This window comes from Strix aluco, chromosome 20 (genome assembly GCF_031877795.1).
Source record: "Strix aluco isolate bStrAlu1 chromosome 20, bStrAlu1.hap1, whole genome shotgun sequence".
Classification (NCBI taxonomy): Eukaryota; Metazoa; Chordata; class Aves; order Strigiformes; family Strigidae; genus Strix; species Strix aluco.
Window position 1 is genome coordinate 10,852,245 of NC_133950.1, and position 22,868 is coordinate 10,875,112.

The 22,868-nt window shown below is 42.0% G+C and overlaps 1 protein-coding gene across 4 annotated transcripts in view; it reads left to right on the forward strand.

Moving 5' to 3' along the window:
- The window catches only part of NUP214 (nucleoporin 214), a 45,338-nt gene extending 25,554 nt beyond the window's left edge, over positions 1-19,784 (forward strand). Inside the window, exons 27-36 of one of the 4 annotated variants that reach the window (XM_074846441.1) lie at positions 998-1,103; positions 3,152-3,225; positions 5,040-6,806; positions 8,317-8,390; positions 8,904-9,060; positions 11,302-11,451; positions 14,237-14,408; positions 17,877-18,019; positions 18,857-18,881; positions 19,574-19,784. In XM_074846441.1, the coding sequence (XP_074702542.1) occupies positions 998-1,103; positions 3,152-3,225; positions 5,040-6,806; positions 8,317-8,390; positions 8,904-9,060; positions 11,302-11,451; positions 14,237-14,408; positions 17,877-18,019; positions 18,857-18,881; positions 19,574-19,607 (2,702 nt within the window). In that variant the 3' untranslated portion in view covers positions 19,608-19,784. The remainder of the gene's footprint in view (positions 1-997; positions 1,104-3,151; positions 3,226-5,039; positions 6,807-8,316; positions 8,391-8,903; positions 9,061-11,301; positions 11,452-14,236; positions 14,409-17,876; positions 18,020-18,856; positions 18,882-19,573) is intronic. The other 3 variants (XM_074846443.1, XM_074846442.1, XM_074846444.1) reach the window with 3 other exon arrangements.
- The last annotated feature ends 3,084 nt before the right edge of the window (positions 19,785-22,868 follow it).

Genomic DNA, 22,868 nt, shown 5'->3' on the forward strand with positions numbered 1-22,868 from the left:
TAAACAAGAAATGTTGAAAGCACATCTACCAAAGGCTACTGTGGTTTGACAGCAAATCAAGAGCAGACATTGTTGCTGCTTTGTTTTTTAAACAAGAAAAGTTGTTGCATTTGTGCAGGAAAGGGATTACATCCTGAAGTAACAAGAATAGTTTTTTCCATACATTGATGTCTGACTTAAGTATTTCTATCCTATAGGCTGCAGCACCGTAGAATTACCTGAACTAGCTTGAAATGAGCTAATTCAGGTACTGGGTCTGTTGAGCACTGGGCTGTATGACCAATTTCAAAGCTAGTTCAGATACTGTGATCTGTTGTGCACAGTTTAGAAGCTTCTAAGGAAAGGAATGCTCAGTTTACATCATTCTGTGCAAATTGGGGAAGAGGAAACTCTTGGGGAAGGAAGGAATTGATTTTTCATGTGTATTAGATAATAATGCTGGCATTGGATGTGGTTTTATAAGCCTCTTGCATAAATGTCTGAAATCCATCTCTATTGCTCTTGTGCCTTTAATCCGTGGATGTAGGTTGCCTCTTAGCCAGGGGTAAGAAGCAGTAAAAATAGCTAGGATAAAAATCATATTTGACTTGGCAAATGCTTCTTAAATTTTGGTTTATTGAAAATGTCAGCTCCTGAGTTTGATAGCGCTTCCTCTTTATTTTGAACGTGTTTTGATATGTTGATGAGAGACTATACTGAGGATTTCTTCGGTTTTGGGGTTTTCTTAATTGTTTAATTTTTATTGTCAAGATGGTGACACCTGTCTTTGTTCTAATAGGGTATATATTTATTGCCTTAAATCTTTGAAATAATTCATGTATTCTCTGACATTGTAACAGTAGCAGGAATGCTTCTGTGCACAAATATCAGATGTTGTATAAGTGACAAAAAAGCTTTGTTTTCAACTGATAAAATCACAGACTGTGTGTGCTTTTTTGATAGTTGGATGGCAAGGTGCTCTTTTCTTACTTGTAATGCTAGTTCTTGTAACTTACAGGACAAGGGACAGTAAAAACAGTTACAGCTGTGACGTCTTCTACAGTGACATCAGTACCAGCAACAACTGCACAGCTTAACAAAGCATTCTCGTTTTCTTCTGTGGGGTCTGTATGAACATGAAGATTTCCTTGTAATTGACATTATAAGTATCAGCTGTTAGAGCAAGTGTTACCTACAAGCTGCATAATACTCTAAAATGGCACCTGCAAGTGTTAGATTGCACCAGAGTTCTTGGAAGACCTAGTTTGTGGGAGCCTACCTGAGTGAGGTCTGAAGGTCTGAGAGAATTTGACACAATATCGTGTAGCTTTGAGATTTTTCAGTCTGTAATTAATCAAGAGTAAATAATGACTGGCTTTCTGTTCAGGTTTATCTGTAGCGGGCTATTGAACAAATCATACACTGTGTGTACTGGTATTTCTCATCATCAGGTGATCATTTGAAATTAGAGCAGTGTGACTGTGGTTAAAGCACCCACTCATGGTCTGATGCACCAGGTTCCCTGACTGAGTGCACGTCACCACTTCTCATAGAGACAGAGAAGAATATTTAAGCTGTATTTTGTATGTTGGGGTTAAGGAAGAGGAAAAAGAGGCAGATCATAGCTAGTTTTAAATCACATGCTTTATTTAGTGAACGAAGAGCAGTAGCAGGAAAATCATCCCTAGCAAGTTGTACAGAGGCACGTGGGAATGAACTTTAGCTTTACAGCAGCAGGAGAAGAGGTTGAACACTGGAAGCTTCTGCTCCCAGAGAAGAATTGTCATATTAACGCTGGTCAGCTCTGAAGATGAATTCCAAAGAGAATGATGTTGGGTTTTCTAACCTGGGCATACATATACAGGTTTCAAATGCTGGCAGATGTTTGAGAGACAGAAGTGCTAGAATTCCCAGTTAGAAGTTGAAATTTGTGCTAATGGTCAAACTTGCTGAATTATTTATTTTAGTACAACAATAAATTTTATGTTTTGGCTCAAAGTGGTCTGTTCATGAAGGTGACTAGAGAGTCCCCATGCCATCTGGTGATTTCTGTTACATAACAATAACACAAAGCAAAGTGCATGTTACGAACATATAGTTGTTCTGAAATCTCTCTTACAGAGTGTTTTTTCAGGGATGACAAAAATATTTCTTTGATCATATCTTACGTTTGGGGGAGAGGGACAACTCCTTAGAAATGATTGTTTGAAATTCTGCATGTTTATCTATTTAATACTCAAGTGAATTTTTTCTTGATGAAGTGGGTAACATTAAGTATTTCAGAACAGGCATACTTTCAAATGGCTGGTTTCTTCCAGTCTTAACCATTTCTCTGCAAGTTTGTCAAGTGGATGTTATCCAAACGCCTTGCTGTGCTCTTCAAAGGGCTAAAATAGTCCTTTTGAGAGATGGAAATTCAGATTCAAAAAGCAAACAAACCCTGCCTTTGTCCCAGGCTGCAGTGCCTCCGTCTGTAAACCATATGCTAAATACAGTGCCATTGTCACTGATGTCTTAGTTACACAGCCTGACTTCTATCTCAGCAGCTGGTCTTTGAGAATTAGAGAAAGCTTAAAAGGCCTCAGGGAATGAAGGTCTTTAGAGGACCCCAGTGCTCATTATGAAAGATCACAGTATTTTTGCAAGACAGAATATTCTTAGTGTGAAATAGTCATGGAAACTTTTAATTTCTGTCTTGCTATGAGTGATCTACTTTTTGACAGGTGGTAGTATCCAGTTATTCCCTTTTGTACATGCACTGTCTCTTACCTTTTAGCTCTTTTAAATAAACTCTAGTTGCCACTGTGGCTTCTGCTCTTGCTAGTCTCCCAAAAGCAATGAAGATTTGGTGCATTGTGTTCAGCTGCTGAGCTGAATGGGGAAGAAATATACAGCAGAAAGGAAAGAATATGGGAGGATGAGGGCTGGTCAGAACTTTGACTCTCTTTAACCCTCTAGAAGCCTTTTCAGAGGGAAGCACATGGAGCCCAGTCTGTGTGCATGCTTCTCTTTGCCTGTTTATTTGTTGGAGAAACTGTTCTTGTGCCTGTGTGGCTGACTTTGTGCAAGTCTGTACTGGAAATGTGACTCTCAAAGTTATGTTCATCATGGGGTTGGAAGTTTCAACACTTCGAGCTAAGTGTCGTTCTTTCTTTCTCCTCTTTGCTCCTAGGTCTGGATTTAATTTTGGTGTTGTCACATCAGCTGCTTCATCACCGACGCTGCCCAGCCTTGCTTCTTCACAAGGTTAGTTTGGAAGAGTGTGCAAACAGCATCTCTACCCTGTTAAGAGAACACTTATTCTTCCTAATTTGTGTGGTTCTTGTTTTATGTTGCAGTTCTATTATTAAAATTGCAGTAGCTGCAATAATATTTTATATATATGTTGGATTATGCCCTGTAATGCACAGAAATCTAGGCCACCTGCCTTTCAATTAAGAGTAAGCAAACTATTTGCTGCCAAGAATATCTAGGAGGTATTAGTTTATGAAAAGGGTAACATCTGTAGTCATTTCCTCTGCTGTCTTTAATCTGTAGATTTAAAGTTGCCGAGGTGGTCTGACACAGCTGTCATTAAACAGAATGAGCATTTAGTAATGGGAGGGGAATGCTTGGGATGGGTTTGTGTTGCTTCTAAAATTGACTTGACAATATATATGCTGCCTTTCCATTTCATAGGTAGACCATATTTGTCTGGTCTGGAAAAAGGGGACTGATACATCTGCTTTATAATATTCTTGAAGTTTTCTGCCTCTAATTTCAGTCTTTCAAAAGAGATTGTCTGGTCAGAATCTCACTTCCAATGTTACTGGTTGCTCTAATAAAAGATATCACCTCTTCTTACAAATCCTGGCTTGCTTAGATCCTTAGTTCATCACAGCCACAGCAATGCTACTAATACTCTGTTGACCTTAAGCAGAGAGAACTAACTTGGTTTAAAACTTGAAGATTCAGTTAACGTAAAAACTTAGGTAAATAACACTGATTAAAGGAAGAGTGGGAGGTGCAGGAGGCAGATTTGTAAACCACGAAGTTGTGTGAGGGCAGTTACTCAGCGCTGCTCCGTGAAATGGTAGGAGCACCTTTGCCTCTGTTAGCTGGTGATAGAAGAAGAACAGAAGGAATTTCAGTGCCTGAGGAGGAAACAGATGCTACATTATTCAGCGTCAGTTACTAATATACTTAAATATACTTAATATACTTACAGAGTAAAAGACAAGGATAATACCAGCTGTGCTAAGAAGCTTTTGCTCTTTGTTATTTGATCTCCATGCAGATTTTCTGTACCTTGTCCAAAACAACCTGTAGTCCAAACACCAACGCAGTGTCTTCAAGTCAGAATTTGTGTGTATTTGGTGCTCAGAAATGAAATTACAATACATCAAATAAAACTAGTCCAGTCTCCCTTAAATCTTCAGTAGTTTCACACTGTCAGACAGCAGTATGTCTTATAAGTGGAGCTGCTTTAACAATTACATTTGAGAGCTTTTCTGTAGTCTTTCAAAGCTGAAAACAGGCTGTATAGAAGCTGGTCGGTGGTCTATAAATAGTTGAATTTCTAAAGAAAGATTTGATTCTGTAGAAGACTTTTCAAGTGCCAGAAAGTGTTTTTATGACCCAAACTCTGTTCTGAGCCATTGGTTTAAACAGAGTTCTGTAGTGAATGTCAGGAATTGTTTAGCTGAACCAAGTAAGAAGGGGTGGAAATGGTGTTAACAGCAAATGGTCTGTAGTAACCAGGTCTTTTATGTTTTCATCAAACTGAAAAAGAGATGGGAGCTGAAGGCAGAGAGAAGGATGGTTAAGTGGAGTACTTTGACAGGAAAGTAACAGTATTTGTCACTGCAACCCTATCCATAAATGCTTCAGATGTCATCACTGTTGTCTCCTGAATGCACATGGAAGTGGCAGTTACCTGATGGTCAGAGGCTTTATAGTTTTGAGGCAAGAGCACTGTCTAACAATCTGTGAAGCGCTAAAGCACGCTAGTATTGTATGAATGATAAATGAGCTTTGCATACCATAACTCAACTTGTAACTTCTGTCTCTCTCACTGACAGCCCCTGCTAAAGAGTCCACCCAGACTGATTCATTTTCACTTGCTGGGAGTTCCAAATTTGGAGTAGTCCCTGAGAGCTCCTTTGCTTTTGGATCCCTCAAGCCAGCAAGTGCTCCGGGAGCCTTAGTAGGAAATAGCTCCTCAGCAGATGGCACCCAGTCAAACAAACCTGCTGCACCAACATCTTCTGCTCCCTCCACAGCCTCTGGCAAGTTGGATATCCCTCCATCTAAACCAGCAGATCACTTGTTTCAGGGCAACCTAGCTGGGGAAACTCTTGGGAGCTTCTCAGGACTTCGGGTTGGTCAAGTAGAGGATAATGCCAAGACCACCACTAAAGCACCGTCTACCACTGTTGCAGGAGCACAGTCAACTAAAGTATCTACAATACCTTCTGGGTTTACTTTTAGTGCTCCCCTGTCATTAGGAAAAGCTGGAGAAGCTGCTTCAACATCATCCACGTCGGCTAGCACGGCATCCCCGTCCATCAGCACTAGTGCCACAGGCAATCTCTTTGGCAATGTCCAGATAACCAACACAGGGTCTTCTGGGGTATTTAATCTTGGAGGCTCTAGTGGCAGCAAACCCACCTTTTCATTTGGTATTCAGCAAGCAAACAGTATGAGCACATCCACCTCTACCCCTTCTACTCTCTCTACTTCAACATCCCTCTCATTTGGAAGTTTCTTGAGTTCTTCACAAACTGCTGTCCCTGCTGCAACTTCTAATAAGGGTGCAGGGGATGCCAAATTACCGTCTGTGTCGGAAAAGCCATCTGAAAATGAAGCTGTAGCAGCCGGGTCTTCACCTCCAATGACACAGCCACCGCAGCCGCAGGTACAGCTTTCAGAGTCCGGTAAAGAACCCGCTTTACCCCAGGCCACGGCCGGCGACACCGTCTCTGCGGGCTCTGGCACCACCTTAGCAGCACCTCCTCCTGATGCCATTGCTGCTCCTGCCTCCACAAGTGATTTGAAGGCACCGGTGCCTCCCGCCGTCTCTGCATCTGCCCCACCAGATCAGAATGTCTCAGCGACCACCTCTACAGCAAACATTGCCTCTCCTGCAGAAGCCACAGGTGTGTTGGCTGCTACCTCTGACGTTACTACATGTGTTCAGAGTCCAGCTGTCAGTGCCTCTGTGTTTGCCCCCACCTCTGCAGGCTCCTCAGTCTTCTCTCAGCCTCCAAGCTCCAGCTCTTCTGGCTCAGCATTTAGCCAGCCTGCTGGTGATACAACCGCCACTCCTTCCACACCACCTGTTTTTGGACAACTACCAGCAGGTACCACTGCATCCTCTCCGTTTGGGCAGCTCACCACCAGTACCTTGTCCACCGCCACCGCTACCACACAGGCTGCCAGCTCAGGTTTTGGTACTTCTGCTTTCGGCACCACCACTACCGGGGGCTTTGGGCAGCCAGCCTTTGGACAAGCACCGACCTTTGGGCAGCCAGCAAGCAGTTCTTCAGGTGGTTTTACCTTTAGCCAGTCTGGGTTTGGGACGATGCCAGCCTTTGGCCAGCCAGCGGCCTCCACAGCAGCCTCGAGCAGTGGCAGTGTTTTTGGAGCGCCGGCTAGCACCAACACCGCCAGCTCCTTTTCCTTTGGACAGCCACCTGCCAGCACTGGAGGTGGGTTGTTTGGACAAAGCAGCTCTCCAGTGTTCGGGCAGAACACTGGCTTTGGGCAAGGGGGATCCGTCTTTGGTAGCCCTGCCGCAGTTACTACTACAACGTCATCTGCTGGGTTCAGCTTCTGCCAAGCTTCAGGTAAGAACAAACTGCAGGGAAATGCGATCTCCCAGCGGTGCTGTCTGGCTGAAGTACAGAGAGCAGTGTATCACTGGGGAAAGTAGGACGCTTTTTAATGCCTTTTTTTTTCCACTTATGGCACTTGATGGTTTGGGGTTTTTTTTGTTTTCAATTAGTAAGAATAGGAGCTGCAGTGTGTGTGAGGGGGAGGCTACTGTTGGAGATCAAAGAATCTTTTGCTCTTCTTTGCTATTCATCAGTAGGCCTCCGAATGTAGCCTTTTCAAGTCAATCTTGCATTCATTTTATACTTACAAGTCTACCTTGACTTAATTTTGAATTATGTATTCTCCTGCCTGTTGCACAATAAGTGGGTTGGGTTCAGCCTAGTGTGAAAGATCTTAAACTAGTGTGTTGTTGTAAATTGTTACACTGAAGGTGAGGCAGCTCTGAGACCCTAATCAAGGCAATGAATACAGATGCAGCACTTCCTTCAGTGGGCTGCATTGAGTACGTGCAACAGTGGATGTATAGCCAGGTATAGTACTGCTATTGTGATCTGGGATGGCAAAAAAAATTTAAGCCCTTGAAGTGATGGGTTAGCAAGGAACTAATCTGTTAAATCCGCTTTTTCATTTGGAAACATCTCAAAATTAAATATAGTGGTAACATGACCATCAGCTACTTGTCTACACAGTTAAACTGAGTACTTGCACAGACCAAACCTTCTTTGTCAGTCTCCTTTTGTTCTCCACGTTACTGTAATGTAGTGTTATTTTTTTCTTCCCAAAGCTTTGTCTGTACAATCTTCAGAGAGCTCCCAGGGAAAAGTGAAAAGTACACAGCAGTAATAGAGAACATGTATTTCTAAGGAAGAAAAACTAATTAGGCTCATTTAATTAAAAATGATGGCACTGTAGGCAAATGGCTTGCACGTTTTAACTACAGTAACAGAGAATAGTTAAATTGGGGAAGTGTGCTCTGCTTGAGCAAGGTGTTCCTAATTATAGAAATGGAAGTTTTATTACAAAATGCATATTTAAGTGAACTAGGAAATGGAATGAGGAGTTGGGTTTTTTTTTTAATCAAAACATTTAATTATCTATAACAGGAATCTTTAGGTAAGAAATCTCAGATCCTCCCTACACAAGGGCAATCAGAATGCTACCATGCTTGTTCATGACTTGCAGCATTATTATAGCAATGTTAACAGAAATCCAGTTCTCTTACATTGTTACCAACAATTCCACAAGTGAAAAGGCCCTTTATTTTCTGCTTATTTTTAAGTTGGCTGAAGAGAAAAGGAGAATGACTTACAAATAAACTTTCAATGGAATTTATTATTTGTGTGTTGGCACATACTTTAAATTTGTCCAACCTAGATACATTTTGTAATATCATTTGTATCCCTGTGTTTTGGCATGGGAGACTTGTCCCTTCCCTGTTCTGCACTCGTGTCACCTCCCTGAATTGTCTTATACCCTAGTAGTAGTTCTGGTGGTTTATTTTCCTTTTTTTTTTTTTCTTAGCAGGTTTTGGTTCTAGTAACACAGGTTCTGTGTTTGGGCAAGCAGCTAATACTGGAGGCACTGTCTTTGGCCAGGCAAGTATTTATTACTTTTGTAGAAACAAGGGACTGTTATGTATAGTGGGCTTGTTCAGGATTCCCTACCTATTTCTGATATATTTTTAAAAAAAAAAAAGATACAGTTTGACATACTCAGTAAAAAGTGTGCCAGTCTGTGCTGAAGATATTTGCTATTCTAGTGGGCATCAAAGCAGCTTCTGCATGAATGTTTTCCAAGGGGTATGGAGAGACAAAAGTTTTATCACATGCAAGATAAGATAGAGATGCAGTAAGTCACCTGCCTTTATTCCATGGAAAGTGGACAGTGTAGGGCAAGTTTCAAAGGCATTATTCTGTACCATAGACAAGGTTTAAGATGGATTTAAATAAGATTTCATTGCATTATGTGTTGGAAGGTAATTCCTTGCTGGTTCATCAACCCCTTTGTACATCCAGAGGAAGAGGCCAGACAGTAAAATCAGCCTTGGGAGTGTGTACTGCTTTGACCTCACTTAAATCCCTTTTTTTTTGGTCCTTTTTGTGTTCTAGCAGCCATCTTCTTCCAGTGGAGGCTTGTTTGGAGCTGGAAGTGGTGGGAGAGGTGGAGGCTTCTTCAGTGGTTTGGGAGGAAAGCCAAGTCAGGATGCAGCCAATAAGAATCCCTTCAGTTCCTCCAGTGGAGGATTTGGATCTGCAGCTTCCCAGAGTAGGTGAACCAAGCAAGAATACAAAATGTGCTGTGATTTCCATCTGCTTTTGTGATCCCATCTGCTTTTCTGCTGTTAGTTGTCTTTGAGTAAATTCTGTGTTAACATGAAAGACTTCTAGGGGGTAATGGAGACAGAGAGTATGCGTGATGTGTAATCCAGAATTTTTCTTTTAGGTTTATGGAAAACAAGTAGGGAAGTCATTGAAACAAACAAGCAGATGCAAGAAGCGTGAAGAGTATCTGTGTTCTGTAGAGAATTCTTGGCCAAATTCTTCTTTAAAATTGAACACTCTGAATTCTTGTCACTGAATTTCTACTTCTAACTTGGTTGGAAGTTAGAACCTTTTAATTATTTCTTATCTGCCCTAACGCTGTAAAAATTGTTGAGAATCCCATCCTCAGGAGAAACCAAGGTAGCAAGTATGTGATGAATAGCAGTTTCCTCAGCTTTGTCCTAAAAATGGCTATCTTTATGCAGCACATGCAAATTTTGGTAAAATATCTTGCTATAATATATGGATAAGCTCTCGGTCATTTTTCATGTCTGGAGGAGATGTGATTTTTTTTTTTCTTCCCCCCCCCCCCCCCCCCCCCCCCCCAGTCACATGGATGTAGTAAAGAAAAATAAATATGCTTAGTGATTGGTTTGGGGATGTAGACTGTTTTGGTAAGGAAGCAGAATTATAAAGTTCCTTTTATATTTTATCCAGATTTGGTAGATGGGGTGGGGGTCTCACAGATAAACTCCTATGAGCATCATGAAATCTGGGTAGATGAGAGGAATTGTGTTAAAGTCCTCCTTGGGAGGAGGGATTCAGCACTTGTCCTTTCCTTTGCTCCAGTTGTCAGCTAAAAGGATCAGTCCACATGTGTGTGTTAGCTAAATCAATCTGTACATGAGGTGCCACACCAACCCTCCCACGTGTTGCTTCTTGCTCAGCCAACCAACCTAACAAAAGCAGACAAGAAAAGTAGTTAAGAATACGTTAAAGCTACCTGCAGGTTCCTCTGCACCAGGGACTTTAAGGGACTATCAGAAATTTTTTCTAGAAGCTATAAACTGTAAAGGCAAGAATCAATCACTGTCTATTAGTGTAAAGATTTTTTTCCTTAATGCCAGAGTCAAGTTAAAAACACATTAGTCTTGAGTTTTCTGGGCTAACAGGTTTGGTAATACTCTAAAATTTGAGCTGAGGTGCCTGTATGCTACTGTCTGCGGTAGCAATCAGTTTGAAATATTAGCAGGCTTTCTTGTGCCTTTTGTGTGCAGCTTTTGCAGATCTGTGATTGTTATGTGCATTTTATGGCACAAAAGCTATTCATAATGATTTCCTAAGTATGGCTTTTATTTAATGAGACTGCCCAGCTTTGTTATTTCATCACTTGTTACCTGGGTTTGTCAGAAAGGGAAAAAAGAAGGGGTGGAGTCCAGCAGGTAGAAAGCACAGAGAAGGGAAAACAGTGTCTAAGATGTAAAAGTACGGGAAGAAAGGAGAGCTGTAGAATTAGCTGCAAGTGGCTAGAAGTAGCACATCAGGTCATGGGAGAGCAAATCCATTTATTTTATTACACCTTTAATGATCCATTGGGATTAATGGTTGAGGTCAGTTCTCTAACCTCGCTACTTTAGTCCTCCTTTATTGTAGTGCTGGTTTTTGTGATGAAATAAAACAGATGGTTCACGTGAGAAAAGCGTTGGTTATTCTGTGTCCTGCCACTAGATGCTAAAACTCTGTAGCCTTGTGAAAGATGAAAAATTGAGTTACTTCTCAGTAAGGCTGGAAAAGTTTGGCTCCTACTTTAAGGTCCCGTCAGATAGTCATGTTAAGAAATACTGACCATTGCCAAAATAGCTGAGAATCTTTAATTTGTGGTGGACTTGTGTTGTCCTGAGAGACTGATTCTAGCTGTTCTCACTTGAGGGATTGTCTTTTAGTGACTGCAGTACAGGATGCAACTAAACAAATCATCCATCACTGTGATTTGCTAGATTGAAGCAGTAAAGGGTTGTTAGTGATCCATCAGATCCAAAGTGGATCTTGGTGGAACTACAAAGCCCTGTGGGGATAAGGAAAAACTTGGCTTCTCTCTGCAGAGTGCTGTTTTCAGTGTGGTGTTCTTTGTGTGCTTGGGGGTTGGGGAAGTAAAAGGCACTTCCCTTTCTCCTGATCCAGTTAATGAAGTGTAACGTAGAATATTGTCTATTATGAGCTTCACAAGTATTCTTCATCTCCCCAGATTCTTCTAGCTTATTTGGAAACAGCGGAGCAAAGACGTTTGGATTTGGCAGCTCATCTTTCGGAGAGCAGAAGCCTACGGGCACTTTCAGCTCTGGTGGTGGAAGCGTGGCATCTCAAGGCTTTGGGTTCTCCAGTCCAAACAAAGCAGGTACTTTGTTAATCCACCCACTATGAACACCCACACTTCCCTGTGAGATATTTAGTATTCTATCATTTAGATGTCTGCAGCCTGGACTCAGTACATCTACAGGAATTATCTCTGAACAATAAATAAAAAATAACTACTGGCTTAGTGAATGAAACTTGAGCTGGTGGATTCAAGGCAGAGATTTACAATCTCTTGTGCAGAAAAGCATCCAGTAAACTACATTTTCAGGTGTTCATTCCAGAAATTTCCATTGCAGTTTAAGAGCAGAGAGCTGTGTGAATCAGTTCTGGTCTTGTGTACCATAAAATGAAGAGTACAGAGTATGGAACTGAATAAATATTTCCTATTTTAGATGCTTCCTTGGAATATTATCTTCCAAACTTCACTCTGGGTTTTGTAAGCCTTTTTGTCCCCATTTCTTCATGTGAGTGAAAGCGCAGGTGTCTACAGTGGGAATGCTTCCTCATAAAATTCTTATCAGACATGCCACAGGTCCTTCTCTTTTGAAATCAGTCTGACCTGTCATCATACTTTTTTCTGTGGTTCTCTGTCAGTTAATTGAATTACATATTGGAAATGTCACAAAACCTCTTTTCTTTTTACTGTCATCTGCCCAAAGAAAGAGCCACAAAAGTAGTGGTGACTGATACGTTCAGTAGAACTGAATGGCAAAATGTTCAGTGTGTTAATTACCAGGCAAAAGTGGAGGTCCAAAGGGTCAGGCAGAGCAAAGGTTTTCTCCTCCATCCTCAGGCCATCCTTACAGTGAACACCGATGAAGATAGGTGTTCTGCTCCAAGTGTGCCTCTTGAAGCTTCATCACTGGGGGAAGTAGGAGAGGCTTGGTCTTCCTTGAAGTTGTCTTGAGACAGCGCTGCTCGAGAGCTCCCTTGGGAGATGCAACGCTTTGGGAGGAAGCGCTCTCTGCTTTGAGAGTGGCTGTGCTCTCGTGTTAGTGAAGTGGCTGAGAGCATCAGGATGATGCTATCAGATCCAGCAGCCATTTGTAAGATGTCTCAAGTATTGCTTTCTGCTTGGTAGCGGACTGAGTTTCTTGTCTCGGGCATACCTCCCATCTGTTATTTTGCTAGAGGAGGAGAAAGGCCTTGCCGAAGGAAGTTCTTCTTTCATTCACTCAGTGACTCTTTCCTTGCTTTTGACTATTTTGGTTTCAAAATTCTTCTTGTGATGAGATTTTCAAGAGGTTTCTGCAGAAGGCACATCCACTCACACAGAGCTCCTCAGATCTGTCCCTCCTCTGGTTATATTTGCTAAATATTGAAACGAATGGTATGTCTTCCTCTCCCAACTGCAGTGGAAGGATTTATTTGATTTGAATTCCCCTTTGTCCTGGTTACACTACTTACAAATAGTGGAGAAAGGAAAGTGAAACGTGTTAATATGCACTGCAAAAGTGGGTGTGTGCTGAGCAAAGCTTCAGCCCCTGTGATAAATACTTTAACTTCCTAGAGATAGAGGTAACAAGATATCTGATCTGTGTTTAAATAATTCAGGCCTAGCATTTATTTTTTCCAGACCTTTTGTGTTTACAGCCAAACAGTATCCATTACCTTGACACGGACTGGAATTTCACCCAGGGTATTAAAATGTGTGGTGGTATCCCATCCTCATCTCTAGTCAAACGAAAGAGCAGGTGTCCTTCACGTTCCACAGTGTCAGTTAGAAACAGGCCAATAATATCAGCAGATGAACACAGAATAAAATAATCTGGGTAGAAATCCATTCAGAGCTGCAGAAGGCAGCTAAACCCTGAACAGAAATTGCCAAGAGCAGAGTTCAGTTCTTGATTCCCTGCAGGAATCGTGCAGTTCCACTGACCTGGCATTTAATCATTACATCTTAGTTTCCACCACTTAAACCAGGATAATACCCTACCTCCCGAATCTTTTTGCATCACTGAAACACCTAAAAAACAAGCTTGCTATCTACTATCTGGTCTTAAGAGATGGGGAAAGCTTGCCCATTGCACCGGGGAGTTCTTCCAGTTTAAGCACTTCCATGCATGAAGTTCTGTCCACAAGACACTCATATGTCCTTCCAGAGCTTTAGATTAGAAGCCAGAGTAAACCACTGCACCAAACCACAGCAGTGAATGCTCACGGAGCCGACAGGAGACTTTCCATTCTGTGTTGTTATATGCAGTTCCTTTGCATAATAACTTGTTTAAATGGTGATGAGCAGAGCTTTACTTTAAAACTGACTGCATAAGCTAAGCTTTTTTTTTTCTGGTAAGGAGTGCTAGTTTTATGATGAAGGATGGCTATGTCTTTTTTTATAATAATAAAAGCATCAGTCTAGCACCTGTTGTATGCATTTTTACTATAACTTGGTTATTGTGCATGCTTGCTATCTCACAATTAAGATACTGGCCTTTTTTTATATAAAGCAAGGAGAAATTTCTTCACAGTGTGCAAGCATGTACGAGATATTACCACCTTCTAGCCCAGCTCTAGGGACTGAGTTGATCTTGTGCTAAACTGTTCAAGAGGCCCAGAATGTGGTTTTCTTCTGGATAGTCTCTTAAATCAGTTGCAGATTTTGCATGCGTTTAGGCACTTTTCCTTATATATGTCTTTTGTAACAAAATACCCTGCAGTTTGGAAGCTTTATGGCAGTTAGTTTTATAAATAATGCTGTGTCCACATTATAAGATGAACAGTCCCATTATGGAGATTGTCTGCTTGGAAATCTAGTTTTTGTTTTCTCTCTGTGCATTATTGTTTACGTGATGTTCTTGTCCCTTTTTTGCCTCTGTGTTGCTCAGGTGGCTTCGGTGCTGCTCCAGTGTTTGGCAGCCCTCCCACTTTTGGGGGATCCCCTGGGTTCGGAGGGGTGCCAGCATTCGGTTCAGCCCCAACCTTTTCAAGCCCTCTGGGCTCAACGGGAGGCAAAGTGTTCGGCGAGGGTACGGCAGCAGCCAGCGCTGGAGGATTTGGGTAAGCCAACCAGGGTCCAGGGTTGGGAAAACAATATTCTTGCATGACAAACTACTACACGTAGTTACCTCTGCATTAACATAAAGAATATATTCTGTGTTTGATTGCTAAGCTCTAAGTTTCCTTGGTTGGTTTGTTTTTGTTTTTTTAATTTTTAAAAAGTATAAAACTAAGACTTTAACCCCAAAGGAAATAATGTCTATGATCTCATTTTAATGCTGAAACTACTATATTGAATCTTTAGCTTTAGAGATGGGGGGGGGGGGGGGGGGGGATGGATGTGGGTCGTCTTGCAAGCGTCTAAGGAAATGCAGGAGTATTTTCTGTGTGCACACTTAATGAGTTCAAATCTATGCCTAGCAAAGAAAATAATAAATATTATCTGTGACTCTGTCTAGCCACCTTATCCACTTGTCAGATTTGAGCTAGAGATACTAATGAGAATCCAGTCTCTTCTCTCACCTTTGGGGGTGGGACGAAGTGCCTGAGCTCCCAGAGCGATTTGTGTTTATCCCACCCTGATTGTTTTTACTTGTTTCTTTGCCCCTTAAGCCTGTGCCTGGCACCAGAGCAGACAGCACTTTTTGCCTTGTTTTGTTCAGGAAGTACAGAATTTCAAACCTTGCAAAGCAGCTTCTGCAATAGGCAGCAAATGCGCTTCTTCAACATTGTACTACCAGCAAGCAACTCTCCTTCACACCCTACAATTATATTCAGACTGAATAGACCCGACTGAAAAAAGAAAAACTTCCAGAGAAAAGAGGAAACTGGATGTCTTCCCAATCTTAGCGTTTACATGTTTCACAAGCGTTTGTCTTCAGTTTCAGGAGGAACTGCCTTTACGTAAGGCACATTGGAACATCCAGAAGTGTAACTTGTTAATTCCCCATGAGGTTAGGCAGATACCCATCTGCCAGGGCGGCACCCCTGAGCTGTGGGAGGCTTCAGCTGCTTTCTTCTGCCATGTCCTGAACTCCAGTGCAGCAAATTGGAGAGTCCCTTTGGAAAGGGTAAAAACAGAGGCAGCTTAATTAAATCTCTGCAAAGAAGGATGCGCTTTGGGATGACTTACCTTCAACTCGGCTGATGTTTTGTTCAGTTCCAACTTTCAGCCATTGTGCTGCAGGATTTCGTACTGGAACTGGATGCATTCAGTGCTCAGCGTTGGAAGTTTAAAGATAAAATGGGATTCAGAACAAGCAGCATGGTGATGCAAACGGAGGTCTTGCATAAGCAGTCTGGAGACTCAAGAAAGATAATTCAGTGGCTTAACTTGTGGGAAGTTTTGAGAATTTCTTCTCTGTGAAAAAGGTGCAGACTCAGTCTGATATTTTCAGAGTTGCCTGAGGAATTCGATTTTGATTTTAGAAATTTTTAAAAGAGTGTGCAAAATTCCAAGGCAGCTTTACAAAACTCCAAATCCCACCACAAAATTTTGAGCAATAGTTTAATTCTGCAGTATAGTGTAGCACTTGTGCAGGACTTCCTTTCTGCCTTTCTCTTGAAGTGAAACTAAAAATCCCAAATCCAGAGAAGTTACTTGCCAGTACATTATGCAGCATTAGCTCTAGGTTCATGTGATTCATTGCTGCTTCAATTCTGAAAAGTCTGCATTGCTTGATAAATGACTTAAGTATCAAAAATAGAAACTACTACACTTCTTCAAAGCCTGCAATTCCAACTGTTTGTGAGCAAATAATGTTTTGCTTTCATAAACTAACCTCAAGTGCCTCTCAATTCTGTTTTGCATAGGAGCTTTACAAAAGACCTGGAAATGTGGGCAAGATAGGTTTGATTAAATTGTTACCAGGCAATGACTGTATCTCATGTCTTTTTAGGTGTTTAAAAAAAAAATCTGTCCATAGTTTAAGCTGTTTCTCTACTCATACTATGCTTAGCCTTTTTCAACAGGCATGTTCTTCTAGTTGCAACTGAAAGAAGCAGTTTGAACCACAAGTTTCCTTGTCACTATTTTCACCCCCACTTCCTTTTACTAGGTAGACATGATTTGTGTGTTTAGTGGCATAGTCCTGAGGAAATGCAGCACTGTAAAAATCTCTTGTTCTAAAACGCATCACCCCATCTTGCTTCTTTAAAAAGAACTACAAAACCTGTTCTACCCTTCCTGAGAAAACCACCTTTGTGGGTCTGAGATGAAGTTGTGTGCAAGATACGTGGGTCAAGAGCCAAACCAGAGGCACAGGGGATGGTTAGCAGGGCCAAAGATGCAAAGTCACTGAACTGCCTGTTGTATCTAATGGTGTGTATGGAAGTGTAGTGTGTGCAGTGACAGCCTCTGGGATAGGAGAGGTGATGTCCTTTACCAGGTGAATTGCTTGTCACACTGCTCCAAGGGTTGTCTTTTATCTGGAGAGATATGGTTTGATGTAGTTTGGTTTTGGTTTTTTTTTTTTTTAAAGTCTGCTAGATCTGGATGGATGGAGAGGTGGGTTAATGTGCTGTCAGTTCATATTTTAAGTCAGAAACGACAGGAGCTTGTGTGAGACACAGCCTTGCAAAACTGGCACACTATTTAACTTGACTAACTGTCTGCTCAGGGGAGAACTGTTGCTGGGTTAGTACTAGTAGCATTGTGCACTTGCATTTTGCCCAGTTTAAGTTAAAGAAACAGTTGAAGCTCGTGTTTTGAGTATGCCTCTTACATTCAGAATTAGGAGAAGTGTACTGGGGGGGGGCAGAGAACCATAATGCATATTGAGGTCTCATTAGTGTGTCATGCTGATAGCTCTACAATGCCTGGTTGGACGGAGTGGGTGGAGAAAGGAGACCAATTTTCATATATAAAAGTGTTTCTTATTTCAGTCCCCAAAAGCAATTAGAGAAGTAATCCAAAGGTGGTGGGGAGAAGTGCCAGGTAGGTGCAGATCTTCAGGAAAGCACTGGAGCTGTGTGTGGTTCAAAATGGGCTGGAGAGAGAAAGGAATTGAGAAATCTGCAAACGGTTTATGTGGGCGGTGGTAAGGTACCATCTGAAAGTTGGGAGCCTGGGTTCTGTATCTGGGCTCTGCTTTGTGCTCTGGCTGTGAGCAGCTCATACCAATTCTGTGTTTGCTGCCCTGTTTGTGAAACAAAATGATGCTGTACTTTTGAGCTTAAAAGGTGAAAACTACACACAGGGGTGAGTTAATATATTCCATTTGATGGCTGGTGTTGGCATTTCCAAGCACTTGAAAACATAACCCTTTGTAAGCATGAACATTATCTGCCTTTGTGCCTGGTGTACACTCAGAATGGGAGATGAACAGATGCTTGTATGTACAATAGTCTTTCCCAAACCAGAAAATCTGTTTCCAGAAAGAACAATTATAATTATTCATATCAGGTGGTCTCACTCTTTTGATGTATCCTCGTTTAAGGAGTGCGCTGTTATCCTTGGGAGTATGGGGACAAACTTCCAGTGTAAGTGAGAAGATGCTTTCAAACACAATTTTTCTCTTTAAACTGCAGGTTTGGTGGTACCAGTAATAACACAGCATCATTTGGCACGCTAGCAAATCAAAATACTCCGACATTTGGATCGCTGTCACAACAGGGTACCGGTTTTGGCACACAAAGCAGTGGATTCTCAGCTTTTGGAACAGGTGGAGGAGGTAGGAGAAATTAAAATATAATGAACCTAACAGGCCCCATGTCTCCAGTTTTCCCTGGAACTTGGGCGTGACTCCTCAGCTCCCTGGCAAAAATCTGCCTGGTCCTGGTCCTGTTATAGGGAATGTCCTGGAGAATTGAGCTGCAGGGTGGGGAGTAGAGTCTTCTCAGGCTTTAGCTCATAATTTCATCACTGATTTGCTGTGTGGCATGTCAATAAATCACTCTTCTTCTGCACACCTCATTAGATTATTCTTTTTCACCCCTTTTTGTGGAATTGTTCTTTCTTCTCAAAGGAAAATACTGAGAAATAATATCTCTTCAGTACCATATGCATGGGTACCTATATGTAAGTACTTAGTGTCAAAAGAATATGCACTGCAAAATTGAGCTGGAACACCAATAGCCAAATTTTTATCTGATGTAATTCAGTGAAGCTGCAGTGATTTAGGCAGGGCTGAGAACAGCCTTTGAGAGAGGAGGTGTTCCGCAGTGGTCTGCCTGTGACCATTGGCTTGCATTAACCACAAACTCCATCTTCAGAAAGCAGCCCTCTATTTTCATGGAGAGGTGAATAAACCAGGCACATTGTGTGCAGTTGCTGCTAATGAATGGACCTAGCTGATAAGCAGTGAAAGCAAAGCCCTCTTAGGAACCGAGCAAGTCACTTTTCTTCTAGATGGAGATTTGACTTTCATTGTTTGCCCATTGCTCTTTCCCTGGCCTAAGGCAGGAAAGAAATGTTTTCAATCTGTGTGTGGGAAGGGACATTTACTACAAACCTTAAGCATTCATTTTACCTTTTAATAATTATTTTTCTAATCTTGCATTTCTTTCAGGGTTCAGTTTTGGCTCATCTAACACGTAAGTACCATTTTGTGTCTAACTCTTCATTAAAAATACAAATAGAATCAGAACAGAGGAGTTGAATGGTTTACAAGAGCAAGCTTTGAAAGTAGCAGTAAAATACTAGTTCTGATTTCCTTTTTAGTGGCACTGCATAGAGCTCAAAGCCCAGGCTCTGAATGTGTGCTTTCCAGTGAGGTTAATCTTTCATATAAGAGAGAATTTTCAGTTTAGATCATGCTCTTTGTCCACCTCTCAGGCACTGATGTGTGTGCTCAAGCTGTGTGTGTGAACCTAGTATCTACTCCATTTATCAGGTTGAAACAAGGAATGAAATAAATCGGTACTTTTCTGGCTGAGTTGAGATGGTGATTTACAGTTAAAGAATGGGACTAAGAGCTGAAGTTAACTCTGTCATCCACTCTGCCGCTTTCAGCAAGTTTCTTAAATTTTGTTTCCCTGTCAAGTAGAGAGAGCATGTACCTCGCCAGATGGTAGGCTCTAGAATAAGCTTAATTATATCTAGTTAGTATGTGTTGATTCAGTCTCAGGTAAAAGATGAGGGAAATACCAATATGTTTCATAATAAGCTTCTGATTCTAGGGAGACTGGAAGTTTGAGAGATCTGCTGAACTAACACTGCCTGAGGGAGACTCTAGCACTCATTGCTGTGTTGTTTGGTTTTTTTTTTTTTCTTTCTCGCTCCACAGATCTTCCTCTGGATTTAGTGGATGGAGAAGCTAGGAACATCCTGACCTGTGCCGTAGCTCCTGCATTCATGAGTCACCTACATGATCAATATCCAAACAGATTTTCCTTTAAATACGAGTTCTCAGACTTTTTTTTTTTAAGAAAAAGATTTTGCTTATTTTTATGCAACACTTGTTCTTGCTCTATATTAAACTATTTTATCTTCCTTGATGTTATTTGTGTTGGAAGGGTTTATCTCCCTGCATCTAGAAGAAATAGATGTATGCTGTGGTTACCAGCCCTGTACTGGACTTAGCTTTCTGTTGTTCATCCCTTGCGTAGACAAGGGAGTAGCTCAAGCTGGTTCCTGATATAAACCAGCACATTTTTCATTGAAGAGAATGACTGATTATCCTAGGCTCTTAAGAAGGGGCTGCAGTTTGCCCTGCTAATTTTAAGTATAGGATGGGGCACATGCTTATCTCACTGAAGTGCTAAAACTGAGTCATGTATGAGCCAGAGGCTTAGTGGAGAAATAGGAAATTATCTGAGAAGAAGCTGGCAGCATGCAGAACACGTTCCCATGGCAGTAACATTCAGCAAAGGGGTGGGAGGTAAAAGCTCTCCTATTTTTACCTTTCTGTAAATTTTACAGAACTCAGAAAATGGCACTCAGGTTATAGGGAAAACTTCTGGCCCTTGAATTAGAAGTGTGACCTCCATCCAGAGGCATTAGTGATTTTGCAGCTTATGGATGTTGGATTCCACTGTCAGCCACATTTTTTTCTATCACATGTATGATATTGTCCTCTCTCCCTGTAGCTCTTAACTTTAGTCGATATCGTTTGTGAAATTCTCATATGTTTATACTTGAACATACTGAGCAAATGTTTGAAAGAATGCCCTGAAGGCACTCTGGACAAACACTTTTTCTATTTAATGCATCTGACCTCCATGAAACCTCTAAATGATGTAATGAGTTTTTGTTGCTCTGTAAAAAATGCATTTGAAATAACAGTTTATGTATTAGTTGAATACATGCAGATTGGATGGTTTTATTTTGTTGGTCCTATTAGGACATTTTGGGGTACTTCTGCTTTTTCGATTTTCAGCAGAAACATTCTAACACTACTTTTTTTTTTTTTTTAAATACCACACAATATGATGACAAGTGTCATTTTTCTGGTTTGGTGGGCGTGTGGTCACTTTTTGGAATTGTAAATAGTTGATAACTGCTTGTTTTCATGTCGAGTGTTATAAACTAAATACTTATATCTATCAACAGTTCCTGAAGAAATTGCTTTTTTTTAAGTCAACCAAAAATGTTAGTGTTCATCCTAACACCTGTCCCAGCTGTGGAAAGTGTCTTTCCTGTCTCTGCACCTGGGAATGACATCAGGTATGTTCCCTTTAAAAAGGAAGACCACTGAAATATAGGAAATAGAGTACAAGGAAGGCTTCCTTTCAGATAGGAAGAACTTTGCAAGGCTGTAGGCTCTAAGGATTTCTGAGCCCTGCCACTCCTTGCTAGAGGCAGCCCTGTTGGGGGGTTTTCTGTAACCTCCCTGTCCCTCTACAGGCAAGAGCGAGGCTCTAACGGTGCTGGGGCCACAGCACGAGAACAGAGGAGAAAATTTTCTGAAATTGGCTGGTTTAGAGATGGAAGAAAAAGCTGAAGATGGGTTGAATTGTGCCCTCCCAGTATGTTCTCCTTGACTATATAACATTTCTTAAGGCCTAGAGGTGATACTGCTGTTCTGCTTTCCTTCCTCTTTATAAATAGCAGCTGGCCCAAACCATTGACCTTAAATTCTTTGCATTAATCTCCCCTCGCTGTGGCATGCGACACCTCCTAGCAAGGCTGTATCAGCTGTGCTCCCCCAGATAGCTAATAAACCTCTTGCTAGGGAGAGGTTTGGCTGGGTAAGAATGCGATGTTGGCATGTCGAGCCATTTTAAGTTGCTTTTTTGGAATGATGGGAGCAGTTGGGGGCTGTCCCTGCTGTGCTGCTTGGTACCTGTTTTCCTTTACCCTCTGCAAGTGAAGGGCCATTAGAATTACTCCAAATCCGGATTGAACACACGTTTTCTTGCAATGCTTCCAAAATCATGGCTGAAACAACCCAACCCCCTGAACTATCTGCCCTTGAGAAAATGGATGCTGCTCCTGGTTTCCATAGTAGCTGCTGGAGGAGCTGAGCAGCGTAGAGGCTGATCGTGACCACAAGCCTACAGGAATATACACAAAACCTAGCAAAGTCGACTTTGAAAAATCTGCATTTTTATTAGATGACTCAAGGACTTGGCAAGTGTGTGTGGCGCTGGGTTGGTGGTTGCCAGGAGCTGTTATAGTCTGTCATCTGTGCTAAGTGGCCTGTGATCTCATGGCCTCTGTCCAGTTTTTTTGTGGACAGATGTCCACCAAAAAATAAAACTACTAACACACATAGCCCCTGTCTTGGCAGAGCTGGTAAAGAAGCCAATGACTAGCTGGGCTTGGAGACCTTGTTTCAGTGAAGTGCTGGTTAATCCTCAAATAACTAATAGCAGTGGTTCCACAACTACTCTGAAAGAGCTTATCATTTTGTCTGGGCTAGTGGGGTTGTGCCTGACGCCTTTTCCTGCCATTTCAGTATGAGAAGAAATCTCCTAAGGCTTTTATCAAAGGTGGATTCTCAATTATTTCTAATGAAAGAACATGCTTATTTTTTCCCTCCCCTGAGACTAGGCCATGGCCTCGAGGCAGTGGCGAGGCGGGTGCTGAGCACTAAATGACGGTGTTACAGACTTGGTGGGTGGAGGAGAGCCTGAGGCACGGAGAGGATCTCCCCAAACCCATGGAAACACCAGATGGGGGTTTTCTGCTTCCTCAAAGGCTAAAAGAGCCTTTTTCTAGAAAAGGGGCCAAATGTAGCTTTGTCACAAAGAGGCACAAAAAGAAAGAATTATTCTTTAATCTCCCATTTTAAAGGTTTTTACTGTCTAGTACTTGGTATTCCAGAATATAGGTTTCTTGCAGAATACCAGTGGTCTCTTGGCTCTTCTGTGCCGCAGTGCCCTGCTGCAGGCAGGCGACCAGAGGACCCATGCTGGTGGCATCCCTCTGCAGTCGAACCGAGGAGGGGTCACAGGGCTGAAGTTCATCCCACGCTGCCGGGTTATATCCCTCAGCTTGCCTTGTCCCTCGTGGCCACCTGCCTGCCCAGGCAGGCCCCGGGGGCAGAGCCAAAACCCTGGTGATGCTCCGTGGGAGAAACTGGGATGGTTTGAGGGGAGCATCCTGCTTAGGACGGGCTTATCGGCCTCAACAGCGAG